Genomic DNA, 17194 nt, shown 5'->3' with positions numbered 1-17194 from the left:
AATAATTAATATTGTTTACCTGGTATGAGCTCTATTGGACCTAATATTCACCCCACAGCAGGGTATTCAGTTAAGACTTTATACTAGCCTATGATATTTAGATTATTAACCCTCTTCATAATGTAGAGAAAATCATGTCAACTGCTTAAGCTGAGGAAGTAATGTTTGACTTCCCAGATATAAACATATCCTTTACTGACAATTGGGTCATAAGACTATTTGACTCACATGATGCTACCCTCCCCTTTCTGTACTGTGAACTATGTTTTTCCCAAAGAGAAAGCTGTTACCCATGTACAGGGTCAATAAAACCAAAAATAAAACCATCAAAAGTACAATTCTATCAGTCATTCTCTTGTGACAAAGTAAAAACAATAGCCTGCTCCTGCCCCCAAATCTCGCCATCCTGAAACCACACAACACCTTGAATGGTACTATTTCACTGCTAAATGTAGAATAGCTTTGTGGTGTGTTCCAGCACACTTGTTACTATAATAAGTGTCAGAACACAGTCAATACCTAAAAGGATGTGAGAGTAACCATTAAAAAGGAACAAAGTCATGGATTCTCTAAATGTGTATAGTTGCTCTCTTTCCCTCAAACCCGAGACTGATGCACTGTAGAATTAGCAGCAGGTGAGCGTGGCCTTACCTTGTAGGTGCGGTGGCTGCTGGCTGCTGCCCATAGGCTGGGTAAGCAGGCTGAGTGCCATATGCAGACTGAGCTGCATAGGAGGCCTGGGTGGTGGTGACTGTAGCAGTGGTGGTATCATAAGCACCAGTGCCGTACCCCTGGACAGGCTGGCTGTACGCCTGGGGGGCAGTTGGAGTAGAATAACCTAGAACAAAAGAGAGCTGTGTCAGATTTCCAGCCCCCTCGGAGATCTGCCTAGAAACTTACTCATTAACAGAACAATTTGTAAGTCACCTACTTTAAACCATCATGATATTTAATCCCTTTAAATATTTCCCTGCCAGCAAGAGTAGCAACAAACCAATATTTAAAACCTAACTTCTGGACGGGCTGGTTAGCTCAGTCAGTTACAGCATGGTGTTATACCACCAAGGTCAGGGGTTCAGATCCCTTTCCTGGCCAGCTGCCAAAAAATAAAAATAAAAAAATAGAAAAATAAAGCCTAACTTTTCTGTAAGTACCCAGTTTTTAGCAAAGTACTGCCTCATTTGCTCTGAAACCACACTTAACAGAAAGATGGTATGCTATAGTAAAGTGTTGCTATAGAAGACAGATTCCTTCTGCCCCTTCCTGAACACATTCAATAGAAGACAAGTCTGCTTTTGCCAATTCTGTACTGATTTTGCTAGCAGGCCTTCTTAAGTTTCACTAGCAAACTAAGTGCCCCCCAAAACCCTCAAGCTGGAATAAAATGTTCCAGGAAGTGAGGTGAAAACGCAAATGACATAGGATTTTAAAACAGCTACAAAATAATGACCCAGGTACTAGTTTTAGCTCTAAAACCCATAATTTGGATTGTAATCAATTTACTTTCTTTCAGTCCCAAGCACTGCATCAGGGGCAGCTCATGTTTAAGAAAACTGAAAATTCTAGAGAACATTTGTTTAATTTTTAGTGAGAAGTGTTAATACCTAATTGAACACTCAAAGAACTGCTAACTTTGTTTCAGGTAACAAACAACTACAAAAATGTTTGTTATTGGCACTAAGGTTTGAATTGGCACAAAGTAATAAAGATATACTACAAATTATATTTGCTTAACTAACACAGGTTATCCTATTTAACTATTTTGGTAAATTATTTGAACTTAAACTTAATACTCTACCAAACTTTTAAAAAGTAATGTCTTTCACGTTATAAAACTGATATTCTGGGCTGGTTATAGAGTTACCCTGCTCTATTCCTCTCTTACTTACCTACCACAAGCAAAAGGGCCTTTTTCCTGCTCAGCAATATTGGAGTGAGACCTTAGAAATTCTCCTCCCCTTCAGTATTTCACTAACCAGTTAGGTGTCACGAAGACCTATTCTTTCAGATATGCCACAGACCAAGATGGATTCTCTCTCTAGCTCTTGCCTCTTCTGGACCAGGGAGGATCCATGCCTTTTCCTTTGGGACTTGGGCTTGGAGCATGAGCAAAAACCTAACTCAACTGCAGATCCTAACTTAAGTCTCTTTCCTGTAAGAGGTGTTGGAACCTCTTTCCTGGTGCTGGCCTCTTCTCCTTCTTCATAGTCAATGGGCACAAGTAAGCCAGGGACCGAAAAGCTTGGCCTATATGTCAGCATTTATATCCAAAGAAAAATCAAACTTCATTAAACTAAAACAAAGTTTCAGAATTTAAAACAAATCTTTTTTTTTTTTTTTTTTAAAAGATGACTGGTAAAGGGATCTTAACCCTTGACTTGGTGTTGTCAGCACCATGCTCAGCCAGTGAGCTAACTGGCCCTCCATATATGGGATCTGAACCCGGGGCCATGGTGTTATCAGCACCGCACTCTCCCCAGTGAGCCACGGGCCGGCCCTAAAACAAATCTTGAATTAAGATTGCTCATTTTAGTTAAGATTTAGGGCCCTAAGCTTTAGGTAGAATAAAGTGTCCTCACTAAACACACAACATACTAGAACAAAACAAGTATCAGCTTCCTTTTATACAATCCAAAGTGTCACCTTTGGTAGCACAGAGTACATATAATAATTTCTTCTCCATGCCAAACGTTTAAAGGAAATTCTGAAATTAATTATACAGAGACTGTTAACTTCCCTGTCAAACCATTGGATTGAAATGTATATGAAAGTATAAGAGGGGTCTTCAAAAAGTTTGTAGAAAGATTTATATTATCTTTTAATTCTATTTTTCCATGAACTTTTGAAGTACCCTTGTATTTCATAAGGCAGGGAGCCCCAAACAATGGAAGTTTCCTTGAGTTGGCATGTTGTTCATCTGAAATGTTGATTTAATTCAAAAGTTCTTTTCAGAGTCTTAAGGTCAACCATACAAAGAACTCACTTATTTAAATTTAACTAGAATCTAATTCCACCTACCCTATTCTGTTAACACAGATTTTCCCCCCTACATGTTGACAGGACACCTAAGATTTATAAGAACAATTAAAAAACCAGCTAAAAACTAAAAATGATCAAAGCAATAACTCATGTCATAAAACTATGCAGCAACAGAGTCTCGCAGTGCTAAAGATTATGGTAATAAACAATGGGTTAATAAGTAATCTTTTAATTAATCTGTAGAACCCGCACAAGCAGCCAAGCAAAATGAGCAAAAATCAACAGCAAAAATGATAGAAGACCAACAGCAAAAAAGACAACACATCGACCACGTGCTGATGATGTGAAGGAAGAAGGTGGTGAGGAAGATTACACAAACTGACCAAAATTTTTGTTCAACTTGTACAGTAAAAATTAAAGTTTAATAGTTCTATTTGAGTTAACTAATTGAGATTTATATAGCCCCTTTCTTTTGAAGTTTAATTTTTAAAAATTCTAGAAGAGAACAGTAACTGTATTTTCATAAATTCCAACAATTATCCACTGACTTTTATGTGTAAAGGCAGCATGGGGTAAGGAAAAACAGCAGTTAAGTGTGCTTGAACCCAGTTATTACCTATTAGGCTCCTACTTAGTTTTTTCAGTCTACTCATCATATTTCATTTTGGTTCCTATACCCCAAAAGTTGTTGAGAGGATTAAGGGAGATATGAAGGGTACCCCCCAAACTATATAGTCTATACAAATATTCCTTACTATTACCAAGCATTACCCTGGCTCATCAAAGCTACTGGTTTCTATATTACAATGTCTTATATACACTTTTCTGGCTCACAGTCATGATGGAACTTTCTCAATCAATGACAACATGAATACATGACTCTAGGGAACCTAGCTATTACTTTACCTATAAATGACTTTATCTCTTCCCTGTAAAGTGATGCAGGGATTCCAAAAGCTAGATCTAAGCCATATTATGTATTTTCAAATCGTACTTGTTTTTAAAGATGTAATAGCTTTAATATGTAAAGTTCATCTAACGATTTCAAAATTCTGTGCTAAAAATCCAAATGGTATAGTTTTAGTTCCAGCTCTTCCCAGAGTTGCAATTAACACCACCAGAAAGTTTGGATGAACATTTCCATCCTATTCAAGATACATATTAGTTGAATAGGTTAGGGAGTACTTCCCATCAAATTTAGGACATTGGTACTCAATGAGATAGAGACAGGTATTTCTCCCCACCACTAGACTATATACAATTTACAAAAATGAAGACAGTTTGAAAACAAGAGTTTTTACATCAAGACTTTCTTGTACTAAAACATTCTTTTATAATAATAATAAAAAAATAAAGATGGGGAGAGGAAGAGAGCCTGAAACATTACACAGCACAGCACTAAAACATACACAAAAAAATTATCATAGATTTTTCACATATTCCACTCAATCTCAGTACCAGGATGTAATTTATTATAATTCTTAGAATAGTTTATTAAGCCTTCTAGAATGCTATCATATATATTCAAAACATATTATGAATTAAAATTCATAACACTTAAAACAAAATAAAATGTGTCTGGAGTAGAAACCAACCAACAGACAAACATGATACATGCAGGGTGGAAGTCTGCTCCTCGAAATAAATAAATCTAATCATGCAATCTATCCTTCAGGGGATGGGGGCAAATCAGCTGGGGAGTAATCACCTGAAATACCTTTGAGAAGGTGAATAACTATTATTGAGGCTTGACATAAAGTAATGATAAGTAATAAAACCTTTCCCCAAAATCATACATGAAAAAGGACAGGAATCTGCGAATGGCACCTGAAGCAGTTTTTCGTTAGCATCTTGTTGTGTGTGATGTTAGAAAGTTTGGAATTAAACAAATGAAAACACCTAAAGGGTTAACATTAACAGGGTTAGACAAGATGGAAAGCATTTCCCATGCAAGAATGAGCAGGATAGTCAAACCTGTACTGGTCCCTTCTACTGTGGAAAGCACAAAACAAAAAGTAGAGGGTATACTATCAGATGAAGCAAAACAGATGTGAAAACCAGTTTGATTTATAAGCAGCTCAATTTAAGAAGGCTCATTCTTACTCAGTATTAGCATTAGCACAATCTTTCAGTTAGCCTCCATTCTGTCATGAGATTATTCAACACACTGTGGGTAACAGTTAAAAGGAAAGTTCTTTTCTCCCCTAGAATTTATCCCCCGCCCCATTTCTATTAGAGATCCCTCAAAGAGAATATAAAAGAAAGAAAAAAAGAAAAAAAAAGTACCTCCTCCTAAAAATAAAGGATCCACAGATGCCAAAGTATGGACCAGAATATACATTCAAAAGAATGAGTAACAAGCCTCTTAGCAAATGCCCTAGCCAATATGACCCAAAAATCTCTCCAAGGCTGGCCTTACCAGTCGGAGGCTGTCCATAAGAAGTTGCATAGGCGGTCTGCCCATAGGTCGCAGTGGTCTGAGCCTGGGTATAGCTGACATCAGTGGGCTGTCCATAGGTTCCATAGCTTTGTTGCCCATATGCCTGCTCCAAAGAAAACAGATGAAGGAATTTCATATATGAACCTTATATTTTAGCAATAAAACGGACTGACTTCTAAGTTTCCAAACTAGAGGACCAAAGTTGAATATAGTGCTTTCTATTAAAAATATTTTTAAAAACAGACAAATAATCACAGATTATGAATGCCTGTTATCCCTTACCTAATTCACTACCATTGTGGTAAAGTTAACTACAAAAAAGTTCCTAAGAAAATCAGACAAAACCCCAGTTAGCTATACAGGAGATTAACAAGATACCCTCAAGGAGAAGACCAATAAGGGCACAGGTGTACAAATTGCCAGCACTGAGTGTAGCACAGTTTTAGTAACTGGAAACAAATGTTAGGAAGACAAATGAACAAAGAGAAAAAAATGAAGATGGGGCTAAATCCTGCCAGATGATTCTGAAAACCAGATTTTCAGTGAGACACAAAGACTTTAAAACACTTCAAAGAAAATGATCAAGAACACTGTATGTTCTCTTATGGTTAGCACATCAAGAGTACTGTTTTATGAACTTGAACATCAATAATACTTAAAATCAGGCAAGGATTGTGCTGTTCTTTCAGATATTAGCATAATCATAGTCTAGGTTTATTTGAATGACCAGTTACATAAGACCTGTCTTAGATAACACATTCTGCCTGTCCCAGAATATGCTTCCATGGCAGTTATTAGCATCCAATTTATGGCATGGATCATTTCAGAATTTGAGGTGATCTTGAAAACTAGAAGGCTAATTTCTACAATCTGTTGGCCTAAGCTTTTAAACAGACTCATGTACTGGAAAGAGCTCAGGAGTTCCTCAGCTAGGCAGCCATAGTTTTCATAGCTCATCCTGCCACTTACTGTGCAATCAATGTAATATCTATGTATTGCAATTTTCTGATCTGCAAAACATTAAATAAATCTAAACATAATAAAGCATGTGGGAGGAGTGAGCACAGAGTAGGACACTTAACCTGACAATGACAGACACTAGAAAGATACAGGGAGCCAAATTCTTAGCTTTAGACTTGTTTCATTTATGATGGCAGAAAGAAGTCCTTTGCATTCACATTGTGAAAATTTAAAATGTCTGGGTATTTTATGGTTACAAGCACCTTACTACTATTTCACTTTTCTATTACCTAATTTTTGAAAAAGATCTGTGCTAGTAGCTATTGCTTTAACGGCTGGTAGAAACGTTTTACTTGGAGATGCAGCTATATATATAATTATCATAAAAATTACCTGGGTGGTCTGTGCATATCCTTGTGTGGGCTGGGCGGTGTAAGCACTGTAGCTGCAAAAGAAATAAACACAAGAACTAAATATAGAACATGTGGATTGCATTACTATATCCTCTACAACTATAGGAGGCTCCGTACTCAAAAGACAATCACAGACAAAACATTGTTTTAAAAGACTGACTTACCCCTGCTGGGCTGCAGCTTGGCTGTAGGTACTATAATCTAGAGGAAACAAGGAGAGAAAATAGTGTAAGGTCAGCAGAAACAAGGAAAGAGGAAAAAAGAGGGAGAAGAAATTCAGGAGGCAGGAAGGAAAATTCTTTAAACTGTTTAGAGGGAACCTACAGGCCAACACAGATCCAAACAAGTACCTCTCATCTCTCAATATCAAACCGAAAAATAAGTCTAAGCCAGTCAAACTCAGAAAGTTTGAATAATGGTGCTAGCTAATAAGGTCAAGATCAACTGACACGGCAGGGATACTTTGCATATTCCCATTACTACAAACACCCCTAAACCACAGGCTGCCATTTCAAATACTATACATGATCATCATCCTAAGACTGAGAACAAGACCCACTAACAAGATCAGAAGTTTTACCTTCACAGTAAAAGAGGCATGCAAGAATATTACAATTTTTAACATAGGACTGGTTATATCAGTAGCTATTTATCCTCAAAAACTAGTTTTTCTAGGGAGCCAGCCCATGGCTCACTTTGGAGAGTGTAGTGCTGATAACACCAAGGCCACAAATTTGGATCCTTATATAGGGATGGCCGGTTAGCTCTCTTGGGAGAGTGTGGTGCTGACAACACCAAGTCAAGGGTTAAGATCCCTTTACCAGTCATCTTTATTTACCACCCCCCAAACTAGTTTCTCTATCACTCTCTCACTTTAGCAGGTTAGACCAACCAGAACTCCCTGGCACAACGACAGTGAAAGGGAATGGCAGAAAACAAGAGGACAGTCACCACAAGCCAGTGTTTTAAAGGGTTTGCTGACTGTGTCAGGGCTATTATCTACAATAACTCAAAAGCTAGATATAAGTCTCAGAGAAGCAGTTAAGGCAGAATCCTGAAAACTGTCAACAGAGAAGAAAACATTTAATCTTTCTGGTTTTCAACTTTAAAAAAATTGCCACAAATTCTCTTCCCCTTTCTAAAGTAAACCTTCCTATAATTTTCCTTTTCATATGATATTTACAACATGCATCAAAGGGCCTAAAAACTCTGGTCCACTGAGGTGTCTACAAGTAGTGAAACAAACAGGAAATAACATGGTTGAGAAGTTTTCATAGCACTACTGAATTAAAGTTACATAAGTTTACTTTTTTTTTTTTTTAAAGGCAAAGTAATTATTTTTAAAAATTCTGCCCAGTTCTTTCCTCTCCACAAGAATACATATCTTGTTCTATGTTTAAACACAGTACTTCCATTAGTATGGAACAAAAGGGTCCTTTCTCTTCCAGTCAGAAAGTAGTCCCTCATCTAAGAGCAAGACCTGACATTTCAGCTCTCCATGGAGGGGGTTCTACCCCACTCCATGCAATCCAAAGCCAGGCACTCCGTGGCCTAGCCCGGCCCTGAGGTGTCTATTTTGCCGAATCCATTTCTTTCAATTGGCTTTTTATTTCTTTCTACACTTCACTTGATTACTTCCCTTCCTCTGTACATCCTTAACTCAGAACCCTGAATCATCAACATTATCATATCAACTGCCCAAAGGCTATCTATAATGAACAAATTGATCTCCTCAAGACAATCTTAAAGCAGTTTCAATAGTTTTACAAGACATACTCTCTCCGAGACATAAAAATTAAACACAAACTCTTTCTTCCACACCAATGAAGCAACTAAAATCAAATATTTCAACCTATGGTTCACTGAGGTTTTTGCATGAGAAATGATTTTTAAATCACTGACATAAATTCAATGTTTGCAAGAAGACTTTTTACACAAGAACGGTCATGTAAAACATAAAATTGGCAAAGCTGATATGGAACTAATGACCTCAGAACAGTGTGAAACCAGAGGATGTGGCCATACACTGGGGGGATAAAGTAGATAGCAAATTTGTTTCATGAGAACTTATGTTTACAGGGGCCAGCCCATGGCTCACTTGGGAGAGTGTGGTGCTGATAACAAGGCCACGGGCTCAGATCCCTATATAGGGATGGCCGGTTAGCTCTCTTGGGAGAGTGTGGTGCTGACAACACCAAGTCAAGGGTTAAGATCCCCTTACCAGTCATCTTTAAAAAAAAAAAAAAAAAAAAGAACTTATGTTTACCTACAGCACACAAACATTATATGGCCCCTAACATGCTACTGTTACACACTGGTCAGATTATTTAGCAGCCAGTTGTGTTTGTTTTTAATCCCCAAATGTGCAGCTGAAGACTTCACTAAAAATACAGCACAGGCTGAGGAGAGTGAGGCTGTGATCTAGTGAGGCCTCTTAGAGTGCTGGCAATGTACTACTTCTTGGTCTGAATGGTAGTTACTTGGGAGTTTGCACTATAACTTTCTTATACTAAATATATGCTTTAGCACTTTCCTACATGAGATATACACGGGATGGGGGGGGCACATCTAACTTTATCCAAAGCAGTGGACATTAGCGCAGTCACTACCGCAGCTGTAGAGATTTAGTTTCAGACTACACAATGAATTAAAAAACCATGGGACATGGGACAACTGTGTGGGGGCCAAAATGCTTTAAAAAGCTTTAAAAGGGGCCAGCCCCTGACTCGCTTGGTACAGTGTGATGCTGAAAGAGCTTTAAAAAGGTCTAGCCTAACTTCCACATTTTGCAAGAAAGGAAACTAATGCCCAGATAAGTTATGTGACTCCCGGTTGGGCTAAATACTGTGTGTTTCCATAAACCACAATTTTAATTCTAATACTGTACATTACATGGTAGTTACCGGTAACCAAAACTGACTGAAAAAAGGGCATGTCCAGCCACGCAAAACTTTCAATATGCACATTTTGCCTTCTCAGGCGTTAGTAGGAAAGAGGAAGCTGGAAAGGGTACTGAGGAAACAAGTTCCCACCAGGATGTTTTGGACTTTGTGGTGTTTCAGAATCCCCTCTTCTGGGGGTACCCCTCAGTAAACGAACAGCTACCATTTACCTGTTTACTGACCACACAGTTGGGGAGAGTTCTTAAACTGTCCTTAAGTTGCTGGATTCTGGACTCTTCCAAATTTAAACTCTGAAAGATTCAGAGTTTTTCCTGACTTCTCATCTCCCACCCCCTTTGGAGTCAGGAGACCTAACAATATCCCCCGAGGCAAAAACGCTCCATTCTGCCAAAAACCGCAGGTTAGTGTACCAACAAGCTGCAAACTGCAGGTGATGGCTAGGCTACTCTTAAAATACCCAGTGCAGCAAGGACCACCCTCTCAATCACGTTCAAGAGTCCCTTCCCGTGTTTTCTTTCAAAGTCCAAAACTCGCCTCCTTTCCCTCTCCTTCATCGGTCCGCGAAATAAACAAGCCTGTCAGCCTAACGCAGCGAACAAATGCGAGGCGATTGCTTAAGCTTAATTCAAATGCCAGCTCGGGCCTTTTGTTCCTCCTAGTAAGATTCTTCCTGGTTAATATTCTCGTCTCTTGATCCGCACTGGTCTTATTATACAACGGATCGCCCTCGGCATTTACTGAAAAAGGGCCCTGGGAAGCCACTTTACTGCTTTTTGCGGAGGGAAAGAGATAGGGCTCACAAATAAACACAAAAACGAAGGAGCCCAAAGGAGCAGCAAACTGGGGGGGCTCTGAAAGAGGGGCCACATTCCGTCCAAAGCCTGACGCTCCAGCCGACCGGGATTTAAGGATGGCGCGGCTCCCACTCACAAGTCCGCGAAGGCTTTTCTGTTTACTTGCTTTCTCCCTCAGGTTTCTCCGTGAGACAGTCTCCCTCAGACTAGGGCCGCCTCCATGAAAATGCGGAGGGATCACGGGGCAGAGAGCCAGAGACTTCTCGAGCTGCCGTCAGGGCCCCCCCTCTGGTTTCAGGGTGACGGGCTCGAGGTCAGGCCGAATATTCCCCCCTCCCCCGCCGCCTTCACTCGGGGCCCGGGAGGCCGCAGGCCCCGCCCACGTGGCGGGCGGCCCGGAGCGCGGGGCCAGACGACAGCCACACAATGGAGGCCAATACAGGCCTCGAGCGCGCCCGCCGCCGCGAGCCCCCCGCGCCACGAGCGCCGGAAGGTTCCAGAACCGGCCCGCCCGGTGGGGGGAGGGGAAGGGAACGCGGGCTTCCGAGCTTGTCGGGCCGTGGCGGGTACCTCAAACCCCTCTCAACAACTCCACTCGGTAGTCCCGGCCACCCCCAGAGACGAGCGGCCCTCACTTTGGGCGACCAGGCAGTCGCCAGCGCGACCGCAGTTCCACCACACTCACCCGTGGACGCCATCTTCTCTCCCTCCTCGTTCTCTCAACGTCCGTCTCCCTCTCGCTTTTCCTCTAGGCGCCGCACTGCGCAGGCGCGAAACCCGCAACCTCGGGCACTACCATCGGGCCGAGCTACGGGGGGTAGGGGAAGGAGGGATGAAACGACCGCTTTCTCGTTCTTCACAACTGCCACCCTTGTCCCGATCCTCTCTAAAGAGCGCTGGATGTGACGCGCGGGCCAAAAAAGCACCAAAGGAGCCGGAGCGCCAGTGAGCGGGTCTCGGTATTAAACTGACGCGATTCTCCGCACGAGGCGAGGTTGTTTGGAATGGTTACGTCCTCTGGTTCTAGGGACCGTCTATAAAGAGTCTGCCCTGAAGAGAAACGGAAGCCGGCGGGAGGGCTGGGGGGAAGGGATCTGGGCCGAGAACAACTGCTGACTAATCGGCGGACGGCGGGGGAGGGGGTGGCGCGCGGGCCGGTTGGCCGGGGTGGCGTGCCCAGGGGTACGCGGAATGGGTTCGGGGTCCCGAGTCTCGGCCGGGAACTAGAGTCCCGACTCCCAGCCAGGGGCCCCGCCCGGCCTTCCGGGGTGGGGGCGCGCTCCGCAGTGAGTAACCTGGACGCGTGGCTCGGGCCAGCGGGGGAGGGGGCCGAGGCCTGTCGCCTAAGTGGGAGGCCCCAACGTCAAGCCCGGCCCCGAGGGCCTCCCCCATCCCCCAGTAACAGTCGAGGTGGAGAAGGCCCTTTAATCATCCAATACCCTTGTTTTTACAAAAGGGGAAACTGAGGCCCAAGGAAATTGAGTACTTTCCCAAAGTCATAAAGCTGAGTTCGACCCAGACCCTGAGACCTCCGCTCTGTCCATTACCCCGAAGGATCTTCCCCGTCCTTGTCTTCCTATTCTGTCCTCCCAGCATCCCAGGAAGATAGGCAGGGACCGATGGTACACAGGCCCATTTTATAGGATGAAGAAACTGAGGTCCAGAGGGTTTAAGTCCCAGTTCTGTGTGTCCATGGGCAAGTCCTTCACCCTTGCTATAGTGTCCCAGGGAGTAATGGTTGTGGGGGTGCAGGAAGAGGCTTGCAGTGGGTGCCTTGGCCCCAGACCTTTCCTTCAGCCTGGATGGCACCTGCCAACCTTCCCAGACCTCAGCCCAACCCCCTAGGTGGGCGCCCAGGCCCAGGGAAGTGCAAGGCTCACCCCAAATCCCTCAGCCGGACTAGGAGCCAAGCTAGTGTCTTTCTTTCAGTGAATATATATAAAGTACCAGTTGTGTGCTGGGATTTCTCCGGGGAACCTGGGGAGGAAGGAGTAAGAGGACCCTCCTACTCCTTCATGGGCCCTACACCCTCATGGGCCCAGACCACCTGTCTAGGAAGACAGGGTAAGCTGTGCTCATAAGATAGTCTAAGATCCATGATGTGGGGAGCCAGAAGAGAGGAAGGGAACATGTGAGCTGGGCTTCAAAAGGTGAGCAGGAGTTTGTTAGAATATGGAGAGAAGGACGTGCAAGTAGAGGAGCTTTCCGCATATTTCCTGCAGGGAACTGGAAGATATGGAGGATGCCCTTGGCAAGGGAGCAGCTAAGGCAGCTTTCTTGTCTCTGGGATCCTGCTTCCTGTCCTGAACCAGCTCAGTGGGGGTCCTGGGACAGAGAAGTCTGGCCAAGTGTAAAGGAATTCCAGCAGGGCCTAGAGGACAGGCTGGTGGTTGTGAGGATGGAACACAGGGAAGAAAAAGCTTTGCTCTGTGGGCAGGGAATGGCCATGTTTGAGGGCCAGAGCTTGGCTCAGGTAGGCTGGAGCAGCCACTCCACATTACCACCTTCTCTTGGTGGGCCAGTTGGTGGCTACAAATGCCTTCCGTAATTAGTGGGGATGGCTAAGTTTTGTTGAGCAGTACTCATGAGCTGGGGCCTGCCTTAGCCTATTCCTTTTTCCATCATCCCATGAGGAAAGGACTTTCTTAATCCCCATTTTACAGATGAGGAAGGAGAGTCTCAGAGGTTGGGAAACTTGTCCAGGGACACTTAGCAGAAAGAGGTACAGCAGATGCTGGAAACTTCCTGTGAAAAGGGAGGCTAGGGCCAGAGGGAATGTGCTCAGGACTGGGGAGGAAGGGGATGTCTCAGTCCTGGGTCACTTTGTATAGCTCAGGGTGTGGGACTCCTGCTGCCCCTCCTCCAGTCCTTCTGCCCCACCTTCTCACCCATCTGCTTGCCCACTGCCTGGCCCTGCCCCTTTGGTCAGGGGCAGCTGAGGCCATCTGCAGCTCTAAGGCTGGGCACAGTGGAGGGGAGGAAGGAGGAAGGTGGCAGCCTGAGGGAAGGGGTAAGTAGAAGAGGGCTAGAGATGGCATGGCCTTGAATTTGCCCTCAGGGGGCTGTACCCCTCTTTTTGGGAGTCCAGAGCCCCCATTCAACTTCCCTGGCCCTGTCCTCCCACCTGAGACTCCTCTTCAGGGCCCATCAGGACTCAGGATTCTTTATGACTGTCCCCTATCTATCCTCACACATGGGCGGGTAGGATGGCAAGATGGCTAATAAGCACATGGGTTGGTCTGAGCTCCTTTATGGCCAAGCTGCTGTGCCTGCCTCTTCAGCCTCAGTTTCCACCTCTGTAAAAGGGGGCTGTTGGTAAGGTAGTTGAGAGGGAGTCAGTGAGATATAAGTTGCAGTAATAACTGTTGTTATTGTTTTCCTTTACTTCTAGCACACTGCCCCAGGACCACCCTTGACCACCTTCAACCAAGCTATGCATGCCAGGGAGCTCCCTGGCCTATTGTACCTGGCGCTACCTCTTGCCTCCTCAGTCCTGATGCTGCTGATGAGCAGCCTGTGGCTGGTGGGGGCTGGTCCCAGCCTCACCCTGGCCCCGGAGCTGCTGCTGGACCCCTGGCAGGGTGAGGGCCAGCCACATGGACCTTGGAGGAGGCAGATTTGCTGTAGGGCATGAGACCACTTGGTGGAAGCAGTGTATGCCTTGCAGGGGTCAAGCAGGGATAGAACCCAGTGCAGTGGGGAAGGTCAACCCTAGACAGGAGCATGCCCAGCTCATCCCCAGCCTAGAAGGGAGGGCACAGGACCAGTAGAGGGGACAGCAGGGTAGGGGCAACCTGTGTGTAGGAGTTCCGGCTTTCCCTTGAAATAAGAACTAAGTCTTTCAGCTAAGTATGAAGTTGGAGAAGAGGTGCTGGGGGTTCTAGGAGTGAACCCAGCTGAGCACCTGTTTCCCAATAACAACAGCTTCAATTTACATTTGAGAAACCCCAGTGATGCTCAGAGGTTAAGTGATTTATCTGAGGTCACACATCTTGGGGGACTTGGGGATAGCTCCAGGATTGAAGCAAGCAATCATTCCCTCAACTGGGTGTGAAAGATTCAGTAAAATGTATGTGAAACACCTTCATGGTGCCTGGGACATACTGAGTGCTCAGTGGTTGGTTGCTAGTGAGAAGGCTGAGTGGTGGGTCAGGCTTGTTCTGTTTAACACAGCACGGAACTAGCTGCAGTGTTTGGAAGCCCTTGGTCCCCTCTACCAGTGATTAAGTGCTGGCAGTGGGCAGACTGGTTCCTGGGGAGCTCAGCAGGTGGCTCTGGTAGAGGGTAACTCCCAACCTGGCACCCCCAGGACAGCCTTGGAAGTTGGGGCCACTATCCTGGCATATAAGCCCCTTCTCTCTCCCAGTGCACCGGCTGCTGACATATGCTCTGGGCCACACAACCTTTCCAGGCCTGCTCCTGAGTCTGCTGCTCCTGCCCACTCTGAGCTGGCGGCAGGAGTGCCACTTGGGCACATTGCGGTTCCTGCATACCTCTGTCCTGCTTGCCCTGGCCACTGGGCTGCTGGCTGTGCTGCTGGCAAGCCTTGGGGTGTCCAGTGCAGCTGGTGGCTGTGGATACATGCCCGTTCACCTGGCCATGCTGGCTGGGCAGGGTCACCACCCTAGAAGGCCCAGTGGGGCACTGTCACCATGGCTGCTGTCATGGCTGCTGCTCGCCCTGACCCCGCTGCTCAGCTCTGAGCCACCCCTCCTGCAGCTCCTTTGCGGCTTCCTGGCTGGCCTGGCCTGTATCCTTTGCCTGAGTCCAAGGCCTGTATGGACATGTGAGTTCTGTGGCAGGGCCCCCGCGGTGCCTGGGATGGAAGTGGCACAAGGGGTTCAGGCCAAGCAATGCCAAGAAGCTGTGCACACACATTCCAGAAGCATCACCAAGTCCCCCTCTGTGCCAGGCTCTGGGCTGGGGACTCAGGACTCATGGCCAGGTGGAGGTGCCAATTACCATTTTGGCACCATGGGAAGGGCTCCATGGGAAGCCTAGAAGGGCTGAGGTGGCCCGAGGAAGCACTAATCTGGACCTCCTTATGAAGGTGGCTCTTGAGCCACCTTAAGATGTGCAGGAGGAGGGGTTCGGGTGAAAAGGGAGGGAGGGCCATGCAGAGGACGCTCAGAGTGCAAAGGCCAGGCGTGGGAGCAAACATGGGGCTGTCTGGGAACTGGCCAGTAGTCCAGGTGCCTTAAACACTGACTTTTGCTCCAAAAATGCTTAATGCCTGTTGGGGAAACAGTGCCACCAGAGAGAACAGGCTGACCCCCTCCAGCAGTCATCCTGGCTTTCAAGGGAGCCTGTTTCAGACTGGGGACACCAGCTGCCCAAGCTGTCTGAATGGGGAACTTGTTGGCCTGGCTGAAGGTGAGAGGGGGTGTGTCAATGGGACTTCTTCCTGAAAGGGTGGGCCTCAAGTCATGGACTCAAGCAGGCACACAGGGCTCTAGGAACAGTGGGTCAGGGCGGTGGCTGAAGTGGGGGATGAGGCCAGGTTTTGGGTTTGGCTCTACTTCTTGAGCTAGGTAGCTTTGGGCAGGTCCCTTTTCTTCTCTGTGCGTCTGCTGCCAAGTAGGGTGGTGACATATTCCTTGCAGGGCTGTAGTGAGAGGACACATGGGAATGCCCAGCACACAGTTGGCATGGGTCCTGGCATGCAGCATGGGCACCCTCTCCTGCTGCTGGTTTTGGTTTTCCTTGACCAGCCGCCCTGCTCTGGGCAGACAGACGCAGCAGGGGCCTTCCGATGGCTGGAGCTCTCGGATCGACGGCTGCAGGCTCTGCAGGAAGGCGTCTTGTGCAGGACCCTGGCAAGGTGCTGGCCACTGAGGCTCCTTCCCACCCCGGGCAGCCTGACTGAGCTGCCTGTCACCCACCCTGCTGGAGTGAGGTGAGGGGATGCCCTGGACTCCACCCTGGTGTGAGAGTTGCAGCAGTGGCTGGCAGTCAGGCCCTCTTCCTTCTGCTTCTGCAGGTCTCCCACCACCGGACCTCCATATGTGGCCTCCCCCAGTCCGTGGTCCCACAGTGGAGACTCAGCCATGTTCCCACTGGGCCTGGGGCCTGAGCCCCTGACCTGGGATCGCTCCTTAGAGGTGGGCCAGGACAGGCCCAGGTCCAGCTTCCATCCAGGGACCCCACTGTGGGCAGCCCTGGATGAGCAGATGCTGCAGGAGGGGATCCAGGCCTCACTCCTAGATAGGCCAGCCCAGGGGCCCCAGAGCCCACTGTGGCTGCCCAAGTCTTCCGTCTCCTCTCTGCGGTAAAGTGGTGGTGGGGGGCGGGAGAGCATCCCCTGGTGTGAGGGTGGGGGCATCCCTGACACTCTCTCCTCTGTCCCCCCTTCCCCTCCCCCACACTCCCCACAGGCTGCAGCAGCTGGAGCGCATGGGCTTCCCTGTGGAGCAGGCAGTGGTGGCGCTGGCGGCCACAGGCCGTGTGGAGGGTGCTGTGTCACTGCTGGTTGGAGGGCAGGTGGGCACCGAGGCCCTGGTGACCCAGGGGAGAGGTGGGCCTGCCTACCCTGAGGGCCCTGGGCCCCCCTAGCCCAGGAAGAGGCTGGGGGCACAGGAGTCCCTTAAGTGATGAGGCCTGGCCTGGGGGCAGTCACCTGAGCCCCTGCTCTGTCTACTTAGGGCCACAGTGCTTGGGGCAGGAAAGTTCCCCCCAGCATGCTGCCCTGGTACTTGTTTAGAATAA

The 17194-nt window shown here is 46.6% G+C and overlaps 2 protein-coding genes across 7 annotated transcripts in view; one reads left to right on the top strand and one right to left on the bottom strand.

The window, feature by feature from the left end:
* Window positions 1–11328, bottom strand: part of EWSR1 (EWS RNA binding protein 1) — a 27111-nt gene extending 15783 nt beyond the window's left edge. The window contains exons 1-5 of one of the 3 annotated variants that reach the window (XM_063085555.1): window positions 11175–11328; window positions 6957–6993; window positions 6773–6824; window positions 5399–5522; window positions 652–838 (exon numbers count right to left, since the gene is read on the bottom strand). In XM_063085555.1, coding sequence (XP_062941625.1) covers window positions 652–838; window positions 5399–5522; window positions 6773–6824; window positions 6957–6993; window positions 11175–11187 — 413 coding nt within the window. In that variant the 5' untranslated portion in view covers window positions 11188–11328. The remainder of the gene's footprint in view (window positions 1–651; window positions 839–5398; window positions 5523–6772; window positions 6825–6956; window positions 6994–11174) is intronic. The other 2 variants (XM_063085553.1, XM_063085554.1) reach the window with 2 other exon arrangements.
* Window positions 11247–17194, top strand: RHBDD3 (rhomboid domain containing 3). 4 transcript variants are annotated; one of them, XM_063085558.1, is made up of 6 exons: window positions 11247–11448; window positions 13881–14070; window positions 14856–15239; window positions 16223–16385; window positions 16470–16757; window positions 16864–17194. In XM_063085558.1, the coding sequence occupies exons 2-6, from the start codon at window positions 13923–13925 to the stop codon at window positions 17039–17041; spliced, it is 1161 nt and encodes a 386-aa protein (XP_062941628.1). In that variant the 5' UTR covers window positions 11247–11448; window positions 13881–13922; the 3' UTR covers window positions 17042–17194. The 4 variants fall into 4 exon arrangements, with proteins under 4 accessions (XP_062941628.1, XP_062941630.1, XP_062941626.1 ...); XM_063085560.1 differs by lacking the exon at window positions 11247–11448 and adding an exon at window positions 11660–11775 and having other exon boundaries at window positions 14901–15239; XM_063085556.1 differs by lacking the exon at window positions 11247–11448 and adding an exon at window positions 11660–11775.

The sequence above is a fragment of the Cynocephalus volans genome, chromosome 2, assembly GCF_027409185.1.
Source record: "Cynocephalus volans isolate mCynVol1 chromosome 2, mCynVol1.pri, whole genome shotgun sequence".
NCBI lineage: Eukaryota > Metazoa > Chordata > Mammalia > Dermoptera > Cynocephalidae > Cynocephalus > Cynocephalus volans.
The sequence above is the reverse complement of the archived record's forward strand: the minus strand, read 5'-3'. Positions and strand labels throughout refer to the sequence as shown.

What these genes read in the sequence shown, in the direction of transcription:
- RHBDD3 (XM_063085558.1), top strand. Translation starts at nt 13,923, where the DNA reads ATGCATGCCAGGGAGCTCCCTGGCCTATTGTACCTGGCGCTACCTCTT. An exon ending in ACCCACCCTGCTGGAGTGAG is followed by an intron (nt 16,386 to 16,469) that starts GTGAGGGGATGC and finishes CTGCTTCTGCAG; the next exon opens with GTCTCCCACCACCGGACCTC. An exon ending in TCTTCCGTCTCCTCTCTGCG is followed by an intron (nt 16,758 to 16,863) that starts GTAAAGTGGTGG and finishes CACTCCCCACAG; the next exon opens with GCTGCAGCAGCTGGAGCGCA.